The sequence below is a fragment of the Pterocles gutturalis genome, unplaced genomic scaffold (genome assembly GCF_000699245.1).
Source record: "Pterocles gutturalis isolate BGI_N339 unplaced genomic scaffold, ASM69924v1 scaffold19390, whole genome shotgun sequence".
In the NCBI taxonomy this organism is placed as follows: Eukaryota; Metazoa; Chordata; class Aves; order Pterocliformes; family Pteroclidae; genus Pterocles; species Pterocles gutturalis.
This window is the reverse complement of record NW_010146327.1, coordinates 18225-35155: the sequence shown is the minus strand read 5'-3', so window position 1 is coordinate 35155 and position 16931 is coordinate 18225. Positions and strand designations below refer to the sequence as shown.

Here is a 16931-nt window from a genome sequence, read left to right as displayed (position 1 = left end):
CTGTCTAAGCCATGAGCCACTAACTTGTCATATATGTCTGGTTGATGCCATGAACAAAAAATGGTATCACATTCTTTCCTATGCTGTTCTGACTCATCCGTTTCACTATAATTTCAGCTGTTCTACAGAAGGATTTCTACTGAGTAATACCACATACCTATATGAAAAATCACCTCTCATTTTAGGACAAGTGGAACTCTGGTTGCAGGAAAGTGCTCAGTATGAGCACGACAGTCGTCTTGCTCAAGATGAATTCTTTTGCAGGACCCATCTCTACTCCCAGTGGGTAACAAGGCTTTTGTCACACTAGGTTTCCTCTCCTATTCAGGGCAGAGATGCTCTTTCCATAACCACCTTCTTCTTGACAGCAACAATACAATTTAGTTATTAACAAGATGATCTTGACAGCAGCTTTATACCACTAAATGATGTTCAAACATCTCACCTTTCACTTTGCTCTATCTATTGTTTGTTGGTTTTTTTTGTTTGTTTTGGTTTTTTTTTTGAGAGGGAAACTGAAATGAAACATTGAGCTGCCCAATAAAACCTGCTATGCTAATCCCTAGAAGTCATGATCTTTGTCTACCATGGAAATTTACTGGACAAATGAAGTACTGTAGAGTCCTTCTTTGGTTTGCTCTTCAAATTAACAAGGGGACAGCAAGTGTAAGATGGAGGAAGAGGCATACAGCAAGGAGACAGGTTTAAGTATACCTCACCTCTTTTACGTGTCCCGGGATGCATTGTGCTGTTCAGGTACGTGACCGCACTCTTCTTGCGCTGCAGGGGAGAATATAACAATTTTTATTGGCTAACATTTTTGGCAACAACCATATGCAATACCTGAGGAACAGCACAGTTACTCAGTGAGGTTACTGGCTGTTCTGTTCAGAAAGGCTGGGGCTTTTTATGCTGCTTCTGACATCTGGCCCGCTTCAGGCTGACAGGCAAGCTGGCCTAATGGTAAGGCTAACACACACTGCCATTTAACGTCAGCTTTACATAGCAGAAGGCAGAAAAACATGTTAGGTATTAGAAGAACATCCCAATGTATTTACTATTTAAAAATCTGAGGGTCATATAATTGCAACAGCCTTTCGAATTATAAATGATAGCTTGCCTATCTTGTTAGAACTGAGACAGCTTAGGAGACAGCCACATGGCAGAAAGACAGACAAGCTCAGAACGAAAATACCAGCTTCCACCAGCAAAAAATTAATACCTCAGGCTCAAAAACGGCTCCACTGTACACTGGATTTGCTGTTGTTCTTCTTTTCCTCTCTTGTCGCTTACTTTGGATTTCTTGTAAAACAAAGCATTCAGGTTAGAAAACAATGGGCCTCAGAAATTATAAAGTCCTCACAATTCAGTCTGCATGTGACGAGAGCTGTGAAGATTTCTACAGAACACCAACCATGCTGAATACAGGCAAATTTGTTATACTTCTAATTTCTGAAGGTTTGAAAACTAAGAGTTGACAAGGAATACAAATATGGTGCCCAACTAAATAATGAAATGACTGCCATCTTCTTGCCAAGTAGTCCACGACTAGGACATTTTAAACTGATGGTCAATGTAATTTGGGATCTAAAACTAAAGGCCTCTGGTAACCTTGTTAATACTTAAAAATAAATACGGTACAGAAACATGCAAGCCATTGAAATGTTAGGCTGTATTGCACTGTATAGCATTAAGGAGTTTAAATTATAAACCCAATTATAATTGATTAACTCATTCATTTTACAGATCACAGTCCTATGAAATAAATGAAAAATCCTGATGTGGGTTACAGTAAAATTATCCATGGTGTAATTTTGCAGATACAGAGGTGGTCCAGAAAGGAATGGGATTGTCACAAATGTCTTTCCTACCATCAGACATACACTTTCTTCCCAGCCACTGGCTACAGCTGCATAAGCAACTGCTTTATTTCAATGCAGTAAGAGGAATAAAAAAGTGTGCAACAAACTAAGTTAGATGAAGAGCACAGACATCCCAAATGTACTTTTGTGCAAGAAAATACTGTATTTAATACAGAAATTCTTTGGACCTGTAATTCCAATTCAGAATGGCCAGGAAACAGGGAGCTCAAGAACCAACTTAAGACATTCTTCCTACCTTCCAGATGGTCATGAGTAACTAGTCCCAGAGACACCATGAAGGCAAGTTTCTGTGAGGGAGGAGAAAAAAGATCATGACAAGTCCAACCGTTAGGATTAGTTACTTAGGCCTTCTAAAGTCAGTTGACAGGTAACCAAGCAACAAAAATGTTATTAGCAATACTTTGCTTCTATAAATCACTTTTCACTCATATATGTCAAACTGTATTATGGAGGATAGACAATAGTCCCATTTTCTAGACGGGAACCTAGGCCGAGATACAGGGAAATGCCAATGGCTCACAGAGTTGGCAGAGCTGGGAACAAGAAAGCAGTTTCTTTACTTCCAGTCCAGCACTGAACCGACTATGTGGCTGGCTCTTGGTAAATACCAACACAGTTCAATTGCCAGCAAAATGTTGCTAGTTGCGTATCATTCTCCATATATTGTAAACTACAAGGAGCAACTCTGGTTTACATTTGCGTTTGACAAGGGCTATGGCTTTCTTAAAGGATTCTAATTTTAATACAGAAAGTGCACAGACATGTAAAAATCAGAATTTGTACTGACAACAGTTAATGCTCAGATAGTAGTCAGCTTGAATCCATCTACAAAAAACCTGTAGTAGAGCATTTAGCTGTAATCAGTTCCAAAGCACTGGATAGCACAAAGGCTTTACAAAATAGCCATTCTGGCCACTATTTCCCCACCAAAACCAACCATCTAAAACCAAACTGGACTAAAATCCAGGCAGAATATGAAGATACATGTCTCTTTCCATCCTGCTCACCAGAGCAGAAATATTTTACAAAGCAAAACAAAGACAATTCTCCACCATTAAAAACAACTCCAGAATTTTAAAACCTCAAAGGAATGGAAATTAACACTGTAATCTAAGCCTCCTGGTTGAAGGCAGTATCAGAGGGATATTCTGATCTTCTAACTTAGAAAAGACTCGTAAGTGAAATGGATTCCAGGACTGAAAACCACAATGCACTATATTTATTTAGGTTTCTTATTCTGTAGCCTTATCAACTTCTGTTGTCCAACAGGAATGTATGAAATGTTAAAGTTAAGGAGTCTTGAGGGAACAGAGGGGGGAAAATATTTTCAGAAGGACAGAGTGTTTCCTTTTTTTCTTCAAAGAAAGCCCTGGTGTGGGATACCTGTGGATCTTCTTCTCGTTTTGGCTTCGGTGCAGCAGGTGGAGTAACTGTACGACTTTCTGTTTGCTTCTCTTCTGCTTCCACATGTGGTTTAATAGTCTGAAAAGAAACAGTGTTTCTCTCCTTCACTGATAAGAATGACTTTTTTTACTTTGACTAATAAAGCAAAACAAATACTTTCACAGATACAGGAGAAAAACAGTTTAGAGCTGGCAGTGCACTAACAAAGACTTAATTAAGGAATCTGACATGAGAGGAATGTTAAATAAAGTATTTTCCTTTAACAAAGGATGAAACAGCCTTACCACCATCCATTAACCCACGCAACCATGCAAACAACAGAAGTCATCCTAAGAGTTAACTCCATTACAGAAATCACTATATGGAATGGGAAAACTAACAGACACTTTAAGAAAAAGTGTCTCATGGAACACCTCCAGGTAGAAACCATTCTGCATGGCATGTGCATTTTGTACTTCTCACTCCTCAGTCTTCATGAAGAATTATAAATGTCTCAAAAATAGTCTCTCTGACTCCTAAGATCTCAGGTGTTTCTGAAGTTTTTTTCTTATCTGAACTCATAATCTTCTGCAATGATATCACAAGCCCTGCATGACAATCCTCAGCCCATGGCATAGCTGTTGAGGCTACAAACTGACTGAGGTAACCTACAGAGAGACAAACTTTTCTCCTCTATGATATGGAGACAATATACAGAAAAATTCATGTATTATTAAGCCACCACCATTCTTCTGTATGTTTTTCAACAGTTCAATTGCCAGTAATTGTTAGAAGAGCAAACAAATATTGCTGACATCAAAAGGAATAGGCATCAAAAGTATAGAATTACAGAAGCACAAATTCAAATCCTACGAAAAGGGCACACATTGCTGAATAACTTGTGGAACAGCCTTGAGGTATGCAAGAACCTACTCGTGAAAATCCATAAAGAACTGAGCATGAGCATATCTTTCATACACATGATTTTCAGAGTCTCCAAAGGTGACTTCAAAAGCAGAAGATAACTTGAAGGAACATTAGTCTATGAAAGAGTTATAACTGAAATATATACTACTATTATTTATATAGATTACATAAATTAATATACGAAAGAGTTAAAAGTGAAACAGAGGATTGCTTTACTTGAACTGAATGGCAAGGATTTATAAAATTCTTTTCTGGAGAGAGATTTAAAAACTAAACATCTAGAATTCTCTGCTGCTGAGGGTTTCCCTTCCACTCATCAATCCAATTTAGTCAGGGGGAACTATCAGTCTTCAGTAGCTGAGTGAGACTATTTTGTCTCCAATCACAAGGCTGCAAGATCAAGGAAGAAATGGCTACATTTATCATCTTAAATACCCCTACAATTTTGCGTAATGTTTGCCTTTTATGTACCCACCCTTTGAAAAACAGAAACACAGAAAATATTTTTCCAATGTTTCTTAAAGGCTTGATATGAACATGGATTTCAGTTTGTACTTGGTCTCCAAGATACCAGTACAGCCCTGCAATATAGCTTGCTTATAAACTACTGAAGTTAAGACAGCACGTGGAGCATAAAAACACTGAAGCATGAGAAAAATATTCCAATGGGCCATGCTAAAGAAAATGGTAATTTCTGCCCCAAGAGTTGCAAGTCATTCCATAATTTGTACCATTGTTGGAACATGAATATCTCCAATACCCCCTGAAAATTTCTCCACGGTTGTCATCCTCTCCAAACCAGCACAGTAAAGCAATGAACCCCGTATGTTGCATTTTCTGTTGCGTACCTGTTTTTCAACGTTTGGTTTGCTGATCTGTACAGTTTGAGGTCCAGTGAGCCTGGTACCTGGTGCTGCTATCACGATGCTGGTGAGCTGTGCCATAGGGAAAGTTTTGGCTATGGTTGCTGTCTGCCCATTAACTACGCGAACTGGATGTATGGAGTTCTGAGAGTTGGGTAAAGAGGTGGGTGTGAACTTTGTTGTCAACATCACAGGCCTCTGAATAAGCTGAGGAGCTGCAAGCATTGGAGGAGGTGCTGGGGCAATAGGAATGTTATTTTGGGCAACTGGTTTAGGTCGAACCTACCAAAAAAAAAAAAAAAAAGAGCAAGATTAATACATCAGTACCTCAAAGTCTTTCCACTTGGCCTGTATAATCTGCAAAAAGTGGTTTGATTTCTTATGGAATGTAATTTTTAGCATAGTATCCCAAGGATGCTATGAGTAGGAAAAGCCACATTTTCAAACCTACTTCCATAAAACCCACCCATAACATTTGCATACGCAGCCACTGTCCCTAAAATTATATTTGGATGCACAGACACTTATATTGGATGTTTATTGCCAAGTGTCTTATCTGTATCTAAATCAACATACTGGTTTTGCAAGCCAAAAAATCATGGAAAGTTTACAGGCACAGCTGAGGCTTTCATGTTAAAAGTGTGTCTCAAGGATTTATCCTGAACCTTCAAGAAATCATTAGCAGCTGATTGTGTCCTAAAAGAAATAATTAAAATTTTCAGCAAATCCCTGTTACCTTGTTAACTCTATATATTATTTAGACACTTGCACAACCAATCCTGCTAAGCAAAAAAATTGTCAAGATTTCACATTAATCCCTCACTGAAAGTGCTAAAGGCTACAGGTAAATGCAGTCATTACTCTTTTTGTCTTTCACAAGAAAGAAAAGGGCCACAAGAATCTTCCAGTCCTCCACCACTAATACTTGCTTATTTCTTGCCCATTGTTAAGTTTGTACTTATCACATCATTACAGTACTCTGAAAATAAAAGTATTTTTCATTACTTAATTCCTATTGTCCTATCTACCTTTTAATACTCCATAATGCATTTTATCATTGGAAACTAGGTCACATTCCAACAGATCTCACTGTCCCTAAATCTTAATCAGATACCAGCCTATACTTTCCTTTTGTAAAAGATTTTTACTTTTATTCACAGTGCCACATATTTCTTACAAATGAAATAATTCCTCCAAAATGTTTTTTAAATGAAGAAGCAATACATACCTTTCCCATACCATGAAAAAAAAATTAAACCACAAGTTTTACTGCTCAGCTGCAAACAGAAGTTACTCTTTGTTGCAATACAGAAATACTCGGGAACAATCTAGAGACATCTTGTTTTTCCTTTTTTCTCATGAGCAGCAAACAATGACTACAGCAACTTAAGGCATCGGGTGACGCTTTGATGTTGCTGACACCTGTTCCACGGTTAATCTAATTTGATGCAAACAGGATCATATATGATCATCATATGCGAATCTCCTGATCACAGACTCACACAGGTTGGGTGGGAGCTCAGGAGGTCTCTAACCTAACCTCCTGCTCAGAGCAGGGCCAACGCCAAATGCAGACCACTCCTAACTGTCATGGAATGGTTTCGGTTGGAAGGGACCATCTGCCCAGGGTTCCAACCCCCCTGCCATGCGCAGGGACACCTCCCACTAGCCCAGGTTGCTCAAAGCCTCATCCAGCCTGGTCTTGAACCCCTCCAGGGATGGGGCATCCACAGCTTCTCTGGGCAACCTGGGCCAGTGCCTCACCACACTCACAGTGAAAAATTTCTTCCTAATGTCTAGTCTAAATTTACCCTCTTTCAGCTTATACCCATTACTCCTTGTCGTATTACTACCCTCCCTGATAAAGAGTGCCTCCCCATCTCTCCTGTAGCCCCCTTCAAGTACTGGAAGGCTGCTATTAAGTCTCCTTGGAGCCTTCTCTTCTCCAGGCTGAACAACCCCAACTCTCTCAGCCTGTCCTCATAGGGGAGGTGCTCCAGCCCTCTGCTTAATTTTGTGGCTCTCCTCTGGACTCTCTCCAACAGGTCCAGGTCTTTTTTATGTTGGGGGCCCCACATCTGAACACAGTACTCCAGGTGGGATTTCACGAGAGCAGAGTAGAGGGGGAGAATCACCTCCTTCGACCTGCTGCTAATGCTTCTTTTGATGCAGCTCAGGACACTGTTCGCTTTCTGGGCTGCAAGCGCACACTGCCGGCTCACGTTGAGCTTCTCATCCACCAATACCCCCCAGTCCTTCCTTCTCCTCAGAGCCCTCTATCCATTCTCTGTCCAGCCTGTATTTGTGCTTGGGATTGCCTTGACCCACTGTCCTCACAGTGAGAAATTGCTTCATTATAACCAGTGTAAACCTTCGTTGTTCCAATTTATGACCACTGTCTATAATTCTCTGCCATGCATGTATGCCTCCATTTTCTTGCTAACTTCCTCATAGGTATTGGAAACAAGGCAGCTATTAGGTTCCTGCAAATTGAACAAGCCCAGCTCCTTCAGCCTGCTCCTGCAGGACGTGTATTCCTGGCCCCCAGCAGTCTTAATGGCCTTCCTCTCCTGGATTCATTAAAATTTATCAACTTCTTTGTGGTACCAGGGGGTCTAAAACTGCATACTGCATACCAGATACAATTTTGTGATTGGATCAGATACAGACAGTCCCTAGTCTGTATCTACGCAGGGGGTTAGTCCATGCCACGTGCTAGACTTTTTTTCCTTGCTGGAGCTCATGAGATTCCTTTTGGCCCATTCCTCAACCTGTCTAGGTCCCACTCCATGTCAGCACTGCCCTCAAGAGTATTGACTGTACCCTCAAATTTGACACCATCTGCAAACCTGCTGAATTGTTTCCCTCACCAGGTCACCACTAAGACTAACAAAAAAGATCATCACAGAGAATATCTCCTATCTATGCTATAATTAAGTTCCTTCTTCTATCACTTGTTCTCTGTACACTCACCTGTGGAAGAAAATTTGGACGAGGAGTGAGTCTGGGAGGAGGAATGAACTGCGGCACTTTTATGGGCTGAGGTGTAGCCTGGACCTGCTATAAGAATATAAGAGAGTTCAGTAAGTGAAAAATATCTTTGAATTTTTTCACCAAAATCATCATCCTGAATGTATTTTCAGACCTGATGTTCCTGGTTTTCTACTCTGTGAATAGTTTTTCACAGTAACAGGTTCTTATTAGAAATGCATTAGAGACAGAGCTAATCTTAATTTCTAGTTCCTACACACTTTGCTTCATAAATTGAAAGTATCTTTCCTTTTAGTTCACCTGTACTAACTACTGTGCTCTGCAATCTAAAACCATTTCATTTGAAGATAATGAAAACTCCTATTTGTTTTGATAGTTAAAAATTGGCTTTACAGCAGACAGAAAATAGTAACAGACTTTGACGTCCAGCTGTACAAACCACTGTCCTTCCACTGAATGGCATACAGAAGAATGAAGAGGATCACATGCCAATAGAAAAAGCCTGTAAGTTCCAACTCTTAGCAATACCAATGACACTATGAGGGGCTCTAAACACACAACTTGAAATTTTCAGTAGTAAGCCACTCATTTGAAAGAATTAAGATCTGATTTTAAGGCGTCCTAAGTACTTCCCTGTCTACTCGGAATCAGTTGGATGGAGCTACCACATGATTAACCTCTGAATAACACTAAGCTGAGTACTCGGCAAGATTCTCTGAAATTAATGCCTATGTTAGTTTCCACCCTTCTGTACTTCTGTCCACCCACATAAGATTGCAATTTACTTCAAAAAGGTCTTGTACTGATTAATTAATGCTTGGGAAAATATGCTGAGATTTTTGATGGAATTTGCTACAGAAACATAAATCACGGACAATTACTAAAACAGAATCACCTCTCCAAACCTAAGTTATTCAGCAAAGAAATGAAGCACAGACACAAAGGACAGATGAGGGTGGTACAAGAGAAGACATGGGAAAAGACAACAGTAGAAAAAACGCCACTCAACTAGTCTTCTCTATTCTGATTGCAAACATATGGCTCATTAGGAAGCAAAATTACTTCCATTTGCATTATTAAACTTATTTTTTTAATACAGATAAATTGGATTTATGTTTAGTGAAGACTTAACCTTTACTCCAGAAGTAAAATCTCCCTGTCACAATGCTATACAACCCCTGGTTTCTAGGCCAAGAAGCCTGTATAACCCAATTCTAAAACATTACTTCTTTTATTTCTAGGTGGCTACCTATTCTGGAAGAGACTGTGTGATGTAATCAAAGCACCTTCCAAAATACATGCTTAAAGAAACAGGATCTGTACATGTGTATGAAAAAGTGGTGAGTGAAGACATGGTAGTGGGCAGAGTTATGGGATATGTCTGACACCAGGGACTTTATCACGCAAAGGGAGAGACATTGACTCAAAAAAATCTAAGATGAATACTGATCAAATGAGGAAAGTCTGACATCTCCTTTACCAAAGAAAAGAGTAGGAATTCTGCAGAACACAGCCACATAGATTAGGCAGGGACGAAACAATTGTTACTTCCCTGTGATTAACAATTACTAACGAGAAACTTTACACAGAGGTGATAGCACTGATTTAATTCTATAAAGTGAAACAGTAATAACAACCCATGTAGATATTAAATGCTTTTCTCTTCGACTATCACTTTAACAATGTCAGCTAGTGAAGACTCACAACATGTCCCCACTATTCTCCTTTCTGTGCAAAAACCTGATTGTTTATTCACTTTTTTCCCAACAGCTCTCTTGTAAACCAAACCCACACATATCTGCAGGGCAAACACATGAAACGCTTACCAAAGTTACTGTGTTTTTTGCCACTATTTGGACTGCCTCAGCTCCTGGCCCAGTGACCTTATTTGTTGTCTGGAGGTTGACTGGTGCATTCTGTGCATCAGTGCTGAGGACTGCTTTCTGATTGTTGTTGATAGCAGTAACCATGGCAATGGTAGGTCTCTGACCCACAACAGAGGCAGGCATGGTCGCAGTTGCTGCTTTCAAGACGAGAGGTAGTGTCTTAGTGGTGATCATAGAAGCTGTAGTTACAGTTTTCTAAGGGAAACAGAAAATACACTGTAAGAGACAGAGACACTTCGTATCAGACAGGACATGGGTTTGTTAGTCAGAAACAATGGACAGTAAGAGAAAGAGAAGGCAGCACAGAGTCTATCTACCTACTGTTCAGACAAGCACATTATCTTACACCCCTGAAAACTGGAAAGCTAGAAAGGACACTCATTTGAAGCACCTGTTGGGTCTATTTTAATCACCTGCAGCATTACAGATTGATTAAAAACAAATCCCTGAGAAAATGACAATCAAGCATTAGTAGTGGCATATGCATTTTTGGATCTTTTAATTTCATATTACTTCCAAACACATACTGTCAATATCAAACCTACAAGGTGGAGCTTTATGAAACATACCAGCAAACTAGCTTCTCACCGATTAAAAGTCAAATTTTCAAATGGAAACTTTAGCTACAGAGATCCTCACAATCAGAAGAAGAGGGAAAAAATACTCATAAACTGGTTTATTTAAAAATAAAAATGTATTTTGATTTTGGGTATCCCAAATTTCAGTTTCAGCCATATATACAGTTATATAGCCCTCAACATTCCTTCCTAAGAATATTAGTAGGGCTATCTTGAAGCTGTAAGAGCTGGCTGTTAGTCTGTCCCACTGCAGGCAATTAAATTTAACTTCTGCGGAATGGAGTGTGTTTGGAACATATATGTGATGCCATGATTGCTCTTGGCCTGTTTTAAAGAGAGTGGTTTTGAATCACTTAATGTCAGCATTTATCTGAAATGCCTGAATAAATTATGCCCACAAATTCCAAAGTTAAAACAACTATAATTTAATAGTTTTCTTTGAAAATGCACTGTCTTCTAAGATGTTAATGGAAACGGACAATTACGAATCTCATTCAAAGAGCAACAAGGCAAGAGAGTTTCCATATAAAACCAGAACACAATATGCACACAGAAAACTCATGACAAGTGACACTCAACAGAATGGCAAGTGAGCTTATTTCTTTTTTCTTTGGCATAAAAAAAATCCACTGTACCAATGGCACTGCATCTTCAACAGTCACTGGCATGATCAGATGCTCTTAGTATGAAATAATCCCCATTCCTGCCCGATGTCAGCACTAGGCTCTACACAGGAAAAAATGGAGACCCAGGGATCAGGCAGTCTTTTTCATGTTCTGAACGTGCCTGATTTAGACTGCTTGATTTTAATCACACAAGACCTTTCTCTTCTCTCTAATAAAATAATATAAATACATTTCCAGCTGGATTCTTCAGTATATTCACCAATATTACTTCCTTAAACAAAAACACAGTTTACCTTCACACCTCTAATTTCACAATTATATCCCCTAACTGTTAACTATGCACAAGGGTGAAAAAATCACTGTGGAATGCCAAATCAAAGGATAATTCATGCTTCAATTTTATACATTTATACAAAATCCGACACAATTAACTTTTCCTTGTTGCAACATGAACAATTCCCTTAACTTTTTATCTGAGATTCAAGAGCTTCTTCTCAACCTCTGCTGCATCTTCTCCCTAATGCAGTTAACATTATTCAAGCTTTTTCAATGAGACGTAAGATGGTATTATTTTCACAAGCATTACATTCATCCATAAACATTCTAAAGAAAAATGCAATCAATCACTTAATATAAGACTGTGGCTCTTTCAAGGGGTTCTGATAAGTCTGTAAGCAGTAAGAGTTTAGTTTCAGTTAGTAGATCACAAAGCTTGAATATCCCTGTTACTCTGCTGAGCATTAATTACCTTGGTTATTCTAAAAAGATTTCAATGCGTGAATTCATACTGAAGTGGCATTCATAGCAAGTCTGCATTATTTCACATAATAACACTGCAATAAAATTACATTTTAGCAGGCTCGGTGCTTTATGAAAGTTTCAAAAGCCCTTCTTACTGGACTATATTAAGTACATCACAATGTCACTATTAAGGCAGCATATATATATATATATACACCTTGATTGAATTATTCTGAAAATAACCATTGAAAACATTCTCTTTACTGACACAGCCTTGAAAGATTCACAAAAGTAGGAACCCAAAAACTTTCTAGAGAGACAAAATATTTGACTTTTCTTTGCTGAAAGAGATTGAGGGGCAAAATGTGCACAGAGGCAAGTAAGCTTACTTTAGAATTATACCAACATAAATAACACTAGAAAAGTGTTAAGGATAATAGCTGGATTATTTATTCAAACCAGAGGACAACCTGCCTTTCAGTTTGTAATTACTTTCAAAGTACAACTTTGTCAATGGTAGTCAGAAGGGTGTAGCAGTTTTTTGACTGTTTCACTAGGGGGCTCTTTAACTTTGAACAAAACCTCAATTTTTACAAGCCAGGAGATGACCTGGAAGTTAATGCAAAGTGTGGAATACGAAGCCGCTTTTGCAGTCATGTTTCCTGACTGAAAAACAGAGATCAGTGACACAGCAAAGAGGGATCCATTGTTTGGCTATAAATATTTTTGGACACAGTAATATTTACTTATTTGTTCTGTTTTAGCTTTGATACTGATGTTGCCGTTCAGAAATGTCTTTTCCTTAGTTAAGTTTCCTTCATTTCTTCAATATTATTTTCTCAAAAATACAGTTACCTAAGCCTCACAAATATATTTTTAAAGCACATTCAAACAAGTTGCTGAGTTTATGACAGAACTAACAGCCAAACCATTTCTCCCTCCTCTACTTCCAAGAAAAGGGAACACAAGAATCACAATCGGTCAAACTTATGGTTGTGATTCACTGCAATGTGCTTAAAGGAAAATTCACGGGTGAATTCTGCCATCTGTCTATCCAGGCAAACCCAAGCTGCTGAGATTACATCAATGGGAAAAAAAGACCTCACATATGCTTATTTTACAAAACACCTCCCTGCACTTTCTAGCTGTTTTATTAGCACACTTTTGGGATTCTAAATATTTGAACAGGAGAAACTTGGAATTCTCCTCTCAGTAGGAGACCACTTTCTCTGGTGAGTTCGGGGATTATGTCTTTAATCCTACACTGAAATTTAGTGTACCTTCCCAGTAAAGACACTACTTTCTAAAACTCAAACTTTGCAATTAACGTTGTACACTTTTAGACAAATCCTTGCAAACCCAGGTAAATATTATTCAATATGAGTTACATCTGTTTAAAAAGAACCAAGCAGAAAGAAGAGGGAACTGTTTTCTTACATTTTGCTCATAGATAGAGTGGCTACTCTTCTTGTCTTTTAAAAATATTTTAATCATACACCTCATACAGTGCGTGTAAAGTCTTTACTGTTTCTTGAGACCTACTGGGTATGGACAGACAATCACTCATGCACCTACGGAAAAGACAGGTCCGTTTACTAAACCTTCATTTATTTTTAGAAAAGGTGATAATGCCACCCTTGTCTTCTGTGAAGCTATGATGTAACTTTTAAACACTACCTAATTTTTTTGACTCAGATAGGAGGTTATTGCCAAAAAAACCCACAAGAACCACATCTGCATATGCACAGAAGGAGAAATTCATACTGGTACACTACTGGGCATAAGTGAAAGTTTGCAATTTTCTCTCTGCACTTTTTTTTTTTTTTTGGTGAACTTCACCTTTAGCAAGGAAAATAATTATTGTGGAGATTTTTACCTGTGATCCAATCACGTTTGGAGAGGGTGCAGTAGACTGCTGCTGCTGTTGATGGTGATGCTGCTGTAGCTGTTGTAGTGGTTGCGGCTGTGGTGTCTGTAGTTTGTTTTCTGACTGTGCCAACGGTTGTATTTGAAATTTACTGTCTGGCTGTTCCTGCTTCACTATCAAATTCTTTCGAAGCTGTTCCACCACTCTTTTCTACCAGATAAACAAAAACATAAACAGAAATGATGACAGTTATTTAGCTGCACATATCAGAGAATATAAAAACAGTTAATATATTTAATGTAAATAAAGAACTGGTCAGAAGCTTAGGGGGATTTCTCTTTTTGTAGTTTTAAATATTGGTGTTATCTACTAGTCACAGTGTCAAAATAGAGGAGTACTGCTGCCCAGCAGGGTGACCTTGCTGTCCCTGCAGAAACCCACCCACCAAAATTCAGCCTATTCACAAAACACTGCAAGACTCAACCTATATTCATGTGAGATGTGTTAGCGTTCAGATTCCAAAGTTTCTGATTCCTTCAAACATGCGCCATTCCTAAACAATTATGAAAAAGGACTTCAGGCTGAAGCCTCAGGGCTGACTTCAAGGCAATAGGGATGCCATTTCGTACCAGGCATCGAAACTGAGCGGAGAGACAGCCAGTTTGAGTGCAAAGTGGGGAATAGGAAAGGCATGGATGCGTGGTCATTCTGTTCAACATTATTGTCACCTGAAAGAAAATCAGAAAGGGCTACCTACATGGGAAGAAAATGGCACAGATTTATTTCTCCTAGCTTAAGGGCTTCCTATTACACTATAGCTTCGATGAAAGTTTGAAAATATTTAAAAAATAAGTTTCTTCTCCTGGCAGCTGTTGCGCATCTTTAGACTGTAACTCAACAGATGTAAGAGCAGACCAGGTGACCTGCAGGATGAGATACCATGTCGCCACATGGCTAATAAGGGCTCACAATTTATGTTTATATTACACATTAGTGCGGACAAAGGTGAAAACACCCCTAGACCTTTTTCACCTTCTGTGGGCAGGACAGAAAATGGACATTTTTTTACTACACTCCAACCACTCCCAAATTAGGACAGCTTTAAAAAGATTTAGATACATACTTAAGCCCCCTTGATCAAGAGCATACACACACTCCAAAACAGTTATATGACAACGCTGGCTTCGGAAGAAGACAATGACGTCAAACAGACGTGGTAAGGGCTCAACTGTTCTCCAGTGGGAACAGAAACGGTCAGGAAACCTCTACCAGAGCCAGGTGCTGACAGTGGGCTGCCCCAAACAGTTTTACTTACATGGAAAGGAAAAGAAAAAAAAAGTTCTGACAATATCAAATGCTTTGATTTTTTGTTTTGAAGTATTAGTATTAAGACAGTACAAAAACAGAGAGATGGAGTAAAAACACCCACCCCAAAATCCAGTTATTTACAACCAACTGAAACTATTTTTTCTTTCAAATTTCTTTCACACAGGATTATGAAACTCTGAGTGAAGAAAATATCTGTTCTCTGCATAGTTCTTGTTGACACACTGTAGACTTTTGATTCTGAGTATCTTGTTTATGATGAGTTAAAACTGCACAGTGCCTCACATACTGAATGCATAGCTCTAGCCCAGAGGAAGGTAACAAAAGGAGCAGGGTCCCACATGGGCAGATTTGTGAACTGGAACTTTAAAAAGCCAAATAAAACACACAGGCAACAAAAAGGCCACCCCTGTTTCATAAGGTTGAAATGTGCGAGCTCACATGACTGACCTTTTTGCAAAAGGCTGAATTCAGTGACTCAGAGGTGTACAGGAGGAGGGCTGCCTGGCTTCTGCAAAACCCACAGCTCTGGCTGGGGATGCACGCTCAGCTCCAACACCACGAGAAACACAGGCCCAACCTCACTGAAACTTCAGGGAGCTGGTAATGGACAGCAGCATGAAGGAACTATTTTACACTGCATCCAGAAAAGCGATAAAAGCTGTCAAAGCCTAAAAGCTGTAAATTGTTTGTTCCCTTCTACAACAAGGAGAAAATAATAGGAGTGTAGAAGGCATTTTGCTAATTCAGATATTTTACATAGTTTTAAATGGCCTGTGCCTATCAGCTCATTCGTATACGTAATAACTAAACAATCATTTTAAATCGCTTTCTGAAAAGATCAACCACGTTAACGTGCAAACCAAAGTGCCATGTCAGCAAGCAGACAGAAGAGCTGAAAAAACATTTGCAGAGAATAACCCGAGGCGGGGGAGAGGAGAATGGAACAAAGTAGGAGAGGAAATAATGCAACTTGCCTATGGAATACCTGCCAGAAAATGGACTGCACACACACTGCACAGGAGGCTAAAGAATTACCATACCCGGCATGAACAGGAAGGGAGTTTTTGTCTTCCACAGCTGGCTGTATGAAATTCAGTGATAATGGTGCTCTTCTACTGACTCCCTAACAGCAGCAATGGCCCAAGAATTTGTTTCCATCTTGTTCTTTACAATGGGAGGAACATTAGTGAAAAGATTAAAAAAAAAAAAAAAAAAAAGAGAGAGAGAGGAGAGGGAGAGGCAGGCTGGAGGACTCCTCTGCCATACTGCTACGGCAGGGTGAGAGCCAGCGAGGACAGGAGCAGGGGAGTAGGAGCGAGGTGAGTCACATCACATTCACACGCCGCCTGTTCCACCCCCAGGCCCAAACCACGGCGTACAGAGCTGGGGAAAAACGGGACCGAAGCACAACTTTTATTAGTGCCTTGTGCAAAAATTGAGGCTCAGCGTATTTGGCACAAGATGGATAACGTGAGCGGAAAAATGCTGTTGCTCTGGAAGTCTACGCTAGCCTGTTAGAGGCTGCCGAGAGCTGCCTGGCAGCAGCATACCCCTCCATCCACATCCATTATGCAGATATTAAATTGGAAGAAACATCTAATGCTTTTAAGATTGAGAGAGTAAAACTGAAGTTTGCAGTGCATGCCAATCGCTTACGCAGTTCCTTAAGCTGCTTCTACCAACTGTCAGTAAAAATACCACACTGAAACTACAGAAATCATTTTACTATCTGCAAGACTGTTGGGATTATCTGTTTGTTAGTAGTCACCAAAAGGGATACTCTGAAGAACATATTCCAAAGTTACCAGACGAGACTCTCAGGGTTGCACCTACACAGGAATGAAGAGCAGACCTACA

At 39.4% G+C, this 16931-nt stretch overlaps 1 protein-coding gene across 1 annotated transcript; it reads right to left on the bottom strand.

Moving 5' to 3' along the window:
* Nucleotides 1-719: 719 nt before the first annotated feature.
* Nucleotides 720-13955, bottom strand: LOC104457590 (PHD finger protein 21A-like; the record flags this gene model as incomplete). Its single annotated transcript, XM_010085708.1, has 8 exons — nt 720-780; nt 1223-1302; nt 2119-2170; nt 3267-3365; nt 5042-5338; nt 8030-8116; nt 9874-10128; nt 13755-13955. Coding segments are annotated over 8 exons (1132 nt in total), but the record flags the coding sequence as incomplete, so codon positions are not given.
* Between the last annotated feature and the right edge of the window lie 2976 nt (nt 13956-16931).